We start from the raw sequence: 8,925 nt of genomic DNA on the forward strand, positions 1-8,925 counted from the left end.
GTTTAACTCACAATGGCATTATTGTAGAACAACTCTCACAAGCAAGGGTACAATCGTAAGTAATCAAACTATATAATATACAACGCACCATTCTCAATCTTTCTGGAGAGTATAATCAAACCACAGCGAGAGAGAGAAAACAAAAGAGAACCCCAAAGAAGCTAATATTTACAGTTTCGCCGCAAAGTTTGTGTTTCTGAGTATTTAACCCCCCCCCCCCCCCCCCCCCCCCCGAATCTGAGCTATTCGCCATGTGTGGAGGAGCTATAATCTCCGATTTCATCCCTCCGCCGAGTTCCCGCCGCGTCACGAGCGAGTTTCTCTGGCCGGATCTGAAGAAGAACAAGGGGAAAGCTTCGAAGAAGCGATCCGATTTCTTCGATCTGGACGATGAGTTCGAGGCTGACTTTCAAGGGTTTGAGGATGACGACGCGTCTTTTGACTGCGAAGACGATGATGAAGATGATGATGTCTTCGCTAAAGTGAAGCCCTTTGTCTTCACCGCGACCACCAAGCCCGTAGCTTCCCCTCCCACCGCCACTGGTAAAATCTCTGGGATTGATTCGAATCTCACTTTACGTGAATGGGTTTTGTGAGTGTTCATGAAAGTTAGTTTCTTTTCGCCATTTCGATAGGAAAGATGAGATCTTTATTTGCGAAGAAGAGATATTGAGATTATGTCTAAGGGCTTGTTTGACTTTTGTATGATTCATGAAATGATTTAGATCTTTGTTTCTCAGAGGCTTTACTTAGTGTTTAGCGTTTGATTGTTGTTTGAAAGTCTCTGGATGTTGTTGATTGATTATCTACCAGCTTACTGAATCTTGGAGTTGCTGATGTCCAGATCTCGTAGCTCCTGAAGGGATGTAGTTTTATGAATGATCATATGATCGATCGATTGATTGATATTGTGTGTTTTGACTCTATTAAACCATAGAGTCTAATTAATTGTTGTTTGAACGTCTTTGGATTTTGTTGATATTATTGGTTTTGTTACCAACTTACAATGTTAACTATCTACCAGCTTACCGGGGATTTGGAGTTGCCTATGTCCAGATCCCATGGAGAGATGCAGTTTTGACTGATTGATATTGTGTGTTTTGACTCCATTAGGTTCAGTGTCTGGCAAGAAGATCATAGAGTCCGGTGGCCAAGCTGAGAAGTCTGCTAAGAGGAAGAGAAAGAACCAGTACAGGGGGATTAGGCAGCGACCTTGGGGAAAATGGGCTGCTGAGATCCGTGATCCTAGAAAAGGCTCCAGGGAATGGCTTGGTACATTCGACACCGCCGAGGAAGCAGCAAGAGCCTATGATGCAGCTGCACGCAGGATCCGTGGCAGTAAAGCTAAGGTGAATTTCCCGGAGGAGAGCAACAACAACCGTAGCGTCTCCCAGAAACGACCTTCTGCTAAGAAGCTGGTGGCTAAACCAAACCAAAGCCCAGCTTTGGTTCAGCAGCCAATGAGTCAGTACTGCAACAACTCCTTTGGTGATGTGAGTTTCGTGGAAGAGAAGCCTCAGATGTACAACAATCAGTTTGGGTTAACAAACTCGTACAACAACCACTACTTCGGTTCTGATCAGGGGAGTAACTCATTTGACTGCTCTGAGTTTGGGTGGAGCGACCACGGCCCCAAGACACCTGAGATCTCTTCGATGCTAGTCGGTAATAACCAAGCTCCGTTCACTGAAGAAACCAATGCAGCCAAGAAGCTCAAACCCAGCTCTGATGACGGAACAAGCAACCAGTCTGATGATCTGATGGCATACCTTGACAATGCCTTGTGGGAATCTCCATCTCCATTAGAAGTTGAAGCCATGCTTGGTGTAGATGCTGTTGCTGTGACTCAGGGAGAGGAGAACCCGATGGACCTATGGAGCTTAGATGATATCAATTACATGCTGGAAGGAGTCTTCTGAAGTGAGTGATGGTTTGCCTAATTTGTAAATAGAGCTATGTGTGTGTTGGTGAGTTTCAACCCATAGTGGATTCTGTTGTGAAGACAAAACAGTCTTAACTTTGGTTTCCTAATCTTACAGTCTGGTTGTTTGTTTTTCTTGTCTGGCAGGATTTCGCTGTTGAAGAGGGAACGGTACAAGTCACAACCTGGAGCTTGTTGCATCGTTTTTATCTTATATATGAATGTCTTTTAAATTCTCTGAAATAAATGTGGTGATGATTAGTAAATAGAGGTATAATCTATCTTATGAGTCCTCTTCCTTTCAGTTTTTTCTTTCTTCTTTTCTAAGACAGCTTATTAAATCTATTAAGCTCTGTTTTTGATCTTGGTATCATCACCCTCGCAAGTGTTTTGTTTTGTACCCATACTTATTTAACATTATATAATGAAAACTATATGGAAGCTCTGTTTGTATTGTGAATCTTTCCCTGCCTTACAAAATGTTACTTTATTGCTATAATATTTGCTTAAAATAAAACAAAGAGAAATTGAGAGACAAGAAATTATCGGCTCAAATTTTGCCAAAATTTTTCATTAGCTGAACTGGCGCAAGTTCATTAACTAATCCGCTTACATCATGACACTTAAAACTTTTCCAATGACCAGCGGGTACCTTGAGAGCCAAGAAACTGATATATATATACATATATATAATATAGCCTTGAATTCAATTATTTCAAGCATAGTTTTATACAAAGATTGACTGACTGCTTCAGTTATAGTTTATCTTTTCAATAGTTCCCTCCCATATAATAATCGTACTTAGACCATTCAAAAGAAGAAATTGTCCAGAAACGTCTGTACTATTTCTCTTAATTTTTTTTATAGCTGGCTTCGAGTCACTATCACCATACAAAGAGAGGTGTTGCTCTACTTATATATCACATACATTTTTATATTTTAGAAGGAAAAAATAGCTTTAAGTACGCTTCATATGTTTGTGTTACAAACGCCAGTAAATTTGATGGTTGTATGATAATAATAATTTGAAGATTTACATAGATTGTTGCAAGATTTTGAAGATCATAATCAAGAAACGGTACTTTTTGTTTATTCTCAATTGAAAATGAGTTTTATAGCTTACAAACAAACAGCCGTTTACTTATTTCACAAAGAAACAGTCAACCAGAACGAAACTAGGGCTTTTCTAGATTTCTTGCGCTGGAAGAAAAGTCACCGATTTACCTACAAGATCCCTTATGTTCACCGGAGAGACAACATGTTTGTCTCCAGCATAGAACAGATTGGCAATCTCTTCATCAGTTTTCTCAGTGTTGTGACGCCCGTCAAAGAACAAAAATCCCTTCTGGTAACTGCATAGTTTCGAATGCACGTTGCTATAACCACACCCGAACGCATTTCTCGATCCAGTACCACAGCAAGATGTCGTCGTATCAGTATACCCTAACCATCAAAACCGCGATTTTCATTTCAAATTATAATTACTAGAACAAATATATCATAAATGCTTTTAAAAGGGAGTTTTTCTTTAATTACCGTGGCGTGATGGTTCGTTGATCCTTCGGAGAATTTCACCGTTGAAATCAAAGACGCTGTACCGTAAGCTACGGAATCGTACGGTCATAGCAAAGAGCACAGGACCAAGCCGTTCATTGTGTGTTTTCACCATAAAGTTAACCATCTCCATACAACTTTCACCTGTCTTAAACTCTTGTCTCACTATCGGTAAGCAACCAAGCGGTCCCAAGTTCTGTACCGCAAGCTTCCTCGCCCCACCTGACTTGTACAAACTCTGCATATCACAAATACATTTCCCGGTTCAGTGTTGACCGGACCGGACCAGATCTAAACCGTTCCAGTAACTTTTGTAGAAACCTACATACCATTAGATCTCTGGATAGCTTTTGAAGAACACGGGCAACAAAAGCAACTTGCTCCACAGGATTAGCATTTGGATGAGCCTTGGCGAAATTTAAGTAATCATCAGCTCCGATGTTGATCATGTATATAGCTTCTGCTCGTTCTTTATCGCTCCACTTCTTATGTAACTCAATAAACTTCAATATCTGTTGTCCGAAACTCATCTGCCAAAACAAGAAAGTCATTACAAATCCACTTTAGTCTTAAAAGCGTAAAAAGACAAAAGCGTACAGTGTCAGATGGAGATCCAAGAACAGTTGCTCCAGAAATGGCAAAGCTTGCTCCACGAGAGAGATCAGCTTTTGGATCAAGAACCGGAGGTACCGGTTCGTGATTACCAACCAATCGACCTGGTTGCAGTTACAAGAACTTTAGAAAGAAGTAAAAGACTTGCATGTACTTGTTATATATGTACCAACGAAATCTGGGACAATGTTGCCGTCAGACCAACGACCGGTCGGAAAGTCGATGGACTCGCCGTATGGCCAGGTGGTGGCCGGATCGAACGCTGATGAGAAGAACTTGGTGTTGCCTACATCGTAGGAAGAGTCGCCGAAGGTGAACAAGAGAGGTGGCTCGCCGGCAACGTTTGCCGGGAAACTGGCGAGTGAAAAAGACGCTAATAACCCTGCGAAGATAATTAAATTACGGTTGATTGCCATTTTTGTCTTTTGTAAGTGGAGTTGTGAGTTGTACTTGTGTCTGGACTTTTATACTTGTTGTCTGAAGTGTTTGTTATGTGATCTACTAAACCAAACCAAACCGAGATTAACTCGGTTGGTTGATTTTTATGTAGAAGTAAACCATTTTAAACCGAAACTAACCGCTTTAATTACGTCGTAACTAATGTGTTTAGATCCACGATCCATATTTAATTGAGACAGTGTGGTGGGGGAGAGTTGTGAATCATGTGATGTTACCCCATTAGGAACCAGAACGAATAATATACGCTATCCCGATTGGTGTGGACAGAGTAAATATTACTCCCTCCGTATTCTTTTACAAGACGTTTTAGACTCTTTTTTTGTCTCATTATATTTGACGTTTTCAAAAAACTATGCATAATATGATAAGATATGGCGTTATTTACCCTCATGTTATTATTTCTAGTCAACAAACTCGAGTTTTTTTTTTTTTTTTTTTTTTTGTAAACTAACAAACTCGAGTTTCAATATGGAATAATGTGTTACGTTAGATGATGGTCAATTACTGAAAAGGATAGAAATGACTTTGTAGCAATTTGCCTTAATTTGTGTGTAAACTATAAAACGTCATGTAAAAGAATACAGAGGGAGTAATAAATCATGTTTTCTTCAAATGTTTACCAGCGGTTGAAAGTTCAAGCATGAGTGCTTTCTTAGATTTCTTTTAATTCAGAAATTGAATAGGGTAGTTGTGCTCTCGTGAGAACTTCTACCATCATGCATGGGCTTATTCACTGTGGCCATTTGCTTCAAAATCTGGGCTTCGACATAGCACGTCACTTGACGAACAAACGGGTAAAGTTAGTAGTCCTTCACTTTACTAACTGGGCTTCTACATGGGCTTCAACATCTATTCCAAAATCCTGGTTCATTTTGGTTCTATGTATATTTTTTTAATTAATCTAAAGTTTTTTTTTCTAAGAGTAATTTGTGGTTTTCTCTTTAGTCAACCCGGTCCACTCGACGGGTATAGCTGGCTTTTGAATCCGGCGGCTCGCGTTCCCCTCGACGGAGCTGTTCGGCTTTTGTCTCCGGTATACCGCGGTTCTCTTGACGGGTATAGCCAGCTTCTGATTCCGGCGGCTCGCGCTCTCCTTGGCGGAGCTGTTCGACTTATCACCGAGTTTGTCTCGGTTAGTCGATCGACATTTCCTGTTATCCATCCGTTCAATCCTCTCTCCTTCATCATCTTCGACGCCTTCTTCCTCCTTTCCTTTAAAGATTTTTTCATCTTCGGGCGATTTTTCATCTATAAAGATGACTGGCTTTCATGTAAGAAGATCGAAGGTTGTAGGAGGGATCGATGAAGATTGTCTTTAGAAGCGTAGATCTGGTGAGCGACTTGATCGATTTGAAAATTGCTTGGCTTGATCGAGTTTCTTCTTCGGTTAGCTTCCGCTGACAGCGGAGTTCCGTCGCATCTCCAGTTTGGCACCGGTGGAAGAAAGTCATCTCCGATCTTGACGCGTGGATTCAGATTGCTGGGCAACCGGCCACGTGGTGGATAGAGACGACTTGCTTCTTCGACGGATTTTTTTCTTTTTGAGCTGGCGGCCCAAAATCGGTTCTGTTAAGTTGGTCTGTTGTTTAGGCCTTTCGTTTTATGTTTTATGTTGTTGGGCTTTTGCCCGTTTGGACTTTTGTCCCTTAATAAAATTCGGAGGTAACAAAGGGCGTTTTGGTTGTGATCCAAAGTTGGTTCTCGTAAAACAGTGGTCACCACTTTTATCACATTTAATTTTATGCAATGAGAAATTTTTAAAGGTGTCCCCACCCCCCACCAATAAAGGTGCGACATTTGTTGCAAGAAAACAAAAATGGTGTGACATTTAATACATACCAGAATCTAGGATTTTTTAACTGTTTACACATAAATCAAAGAACCTCATCCTGTTCATTTCATGAAGTTTGTAACGCTCATATATATTCTTCATTAGTTGCTACAGACGCATGCATATACATATGTCCATATATATTACTACTATGTTACAGTTTACTATCACTTCCTTTGTTTTATCATTTATCGGTTTTTATTTTCACTTTTGTTTTGTTGCGAGTATGCGAACATTATTACAGTATAATGGATTCCATCGCACATTATTATTGTTCAGTCAAGTGTATTGGATGAAAGTGGCACTAAGATAGATGACATTTTAGAATAGTTTCATTTGTGCCTTTTTGTCTAATTTTAACCCCCCAAAAACAACTAAAACAAATAAAATATATGATTGTTTACTTATTACGAGTTGGTTTTAAGTATTCTGATGTACACAGTACAGTTTTTACATTTTCCCACTTTTTATTAGAGATAAGTTGATTTGTTTCTAACGTGACACTAAAATTTTGAAAATGGCATTGTACTAAAAAGTCATTAGTTGGTTGAACTTAGTAATAAATTCCAGAACAAGAAAAGGAAGGGATGATGAAGGAGTGGTTGCCAAAAAGGACACATGTTCCTCAATCATTACAAATTTCATTAGTTTCCAAATTTTCGACTCTAATTCCCAATTCTCTGTTTTTGTATCTCTTAACACACTCGTTAATTTTAGTCAAAAAAAAAAAAACACACTCGTTAATTCAGAGTTTGTTGGTATCCCTTTGACATTTGGTGTGTACTTGAAAAAGCAGATATATTTTGTCTAGTTTTAAAATTTTTAATCAATTTGAAATAAATATTTATTAGTTTTGAGACGCACATACGGATAGGAAATAGCATTGCAGGATGTTCAAGTCTTAGTCATTTAGAGCATCTCCAATGAGCTCTATTTTTTCCTCTATAATTTAGACCATCTCTAATGGTACACTATAATTTTCTCTATATTTCACTCTAAAATAGAGTAACTCTATTATAGAGTTGGATTTGCTCCAATGGTTCACTCTACAATAGAGTTACTCTATAATAGAGTGAAATATAGAGTATTCTTGTTTTTTCACTCTATATTTGGAGTAAAAAAATAAGATTACTCAATATTTCACTCTAGTGAACTATTGGAGCAAATTCAACTCTATAATAGAGTTACTCTATTTTAATGTAAATTATAGAGGAAAAAATAGAGTCCCCTTGGAGATGCTCTTACACTAAAATAGAGTAACTCTATTATAGAATTGAATTTGCTCCAATGGTTCACTCTATAATAGAGTTACTCTATATTTCATTATATTATAAAGTAACTCTATTATAGAGTGGACCATTGGAGTAAATCCAACTCCATAATAGAGTCACTCTATTTTTGAGTGAAATATAGAAAAAATTATAGTGTATCATTGGAGATGGTCTTAGCCGTAAAAAAAGATATAAATTATTAAATAGCTTCGTTCTCAAAATGTTTTTGATAGAACACAATCAAGTATACAAATAAAATCATATGTTTACTCGGACCTTTTGTATTATGAAAAAAGGACGATAATGTTTAGTGCAAAACTTTTCAGTGATGATAAATTTAGTGGTTTAACGTTTTCACGAGAATCTAATTATTTATCAGCTTTATTTCTAAAAGAAGAAAGAGGAAAAAATATAAAAGAGAAACCAATGATTGCTTACAAAAGCTCCACGTCACGTAGCAGAAATGTTAAGAGTGAGTCGCAATTTAAACAGTTAATTACGTAGAAAAATGGCTGCCACGGTGGTCCAGACAATATCCACGTGATGCTCGTTGTGATACGATAATAGGCCCATGCTGTGCCACGTCATTAAGCTAGCTGTCTCCTTTTTTTCTTTTTTTCTTTTTTTTTGATCAACAAGCTAGCTGTCTCCAGTTCCTCATTTCAGGATATTTCTCATGCTGTGATAGTACAGATCTTCGTGGTTTCCTAGCCGTCGGATATACAAAAACCAACGGTTCGGAGAGTTTTATATATAAATTATTTTTTGCCAAAGGTTCTATTTTTGGTTGAGAAAGTATGAAAGAATGTATCATGTATGTATAACTATTGCATTAATGCAACTATTGAAGACCCTCAATATTATAAGTTGAAACGTGTATCATTTGACAAGTGGAGCAATTAGCTAGGTTTACCTATTTATTTTGAGAGGGTGTACAAAAAACTTCTTTAGAATGCCTTTAGTCAAGAAAAAATACTATTTATTTTGAGTGCGAATTATAACTAGAACGATTTTTAGATAATGACATAAGTTGAAACGTGTATCATTTGCAAAGACTTTGATTAGATATATTCATATATATAAGGAAGATCTTGAAATTTTGGTAAACGAAAGAAATAGTTACACTAAAAACTCTTTAAGTTCGGAATTAAATTATGATAGTCTCAATATCAAGTTGGCGAGGGAATACAAGAATAGTATATTCTCCTTTTTTTTTGCTAATAATAATATTCCATTCGGATTACCAAAAAAAAAATATTACATTCGCTAGTTGCTCT

General features: G+C 37.8%; 2 protein-coding genes across 3 annotated transcripts; one reads left to right on the forward strand and one right to left on the reverse strand.

Moving 5' to 3' along the window:
* Positions 1–92: 92 nt before the first annotated feature.
* LOC103842191 (ethylene-responsive transcription factor RAP2-2) lies at positions 93–2,374 on the forward strand. 2 transcript variants are annotated; one of them, XM_033285276.1, is made up of 3 exons: positions 93–543; positions 1,114–1,920; positions 2,069–2,374. In XM_033285276.1, exons 1-2 carry the CDS (start codon positions 252–254, stop codon positions 1,917–1,919), a joined length of 1,098 nt encoding a protein of 365 aa, XP_033141167.1. In that variant the 5' UTR covers positions 93–251; the 3' UTR covers position 1,920; positions 2,069–2,374. The 2 variants fall into 2 exon arrangements, with proteins under 2 accessions (XP_033141167.1, XP_033141166.1); XM_033285275.1 differs by having other exon boundaries at positions 94–543; positions 1,114–1,967; positions 2,069–2,366.
* Positions 2,375–2,925: 551 nt separating this feature from the next.
* Positions 2,926–5,146, reverse strand: LOC103842206 (GDSL esterase/lipase At3g14220). Its single transcript, XM_009118835.3, has 5 exons — positions 4,257–5,146; positions 4,073–4,191; positions 3,805–4,005; positions 3,458–3,713; positions 2,926–3,364 (listed from the first exon to the last, which is right to left on the reverse strand). Exons 1-5 carry the CDS (start codon positions 4,501–4,503, stop codon positions 3,108–3,110), a joined length of 1,080 nt encoding a protein of 359 aa, XP_009117083.1. The 5' UTR covers positions 4,504–5,146; the 3' UTR covers positions 2,926–3,107.
* Between the last annotated feature and the right edge of the window lie 3,779 nt (positions 5,147–8,925).

The sequence above is a fragment of the Brassica rapa genome, chromosome A01, assembly GCF_000309985.2.
Source record: "Brassica rapa cultivar Chiifu-401-42 chromosome A01, CAAS_Brap_v3.01, whole genome shotgun sequence".
Lineage (NCBI taxonomy): Eukaryota > Viridiplantae > Streptophyta > Magnoliopsida > Brassicales > Brassicaceae > Brassica > Brassica rapa.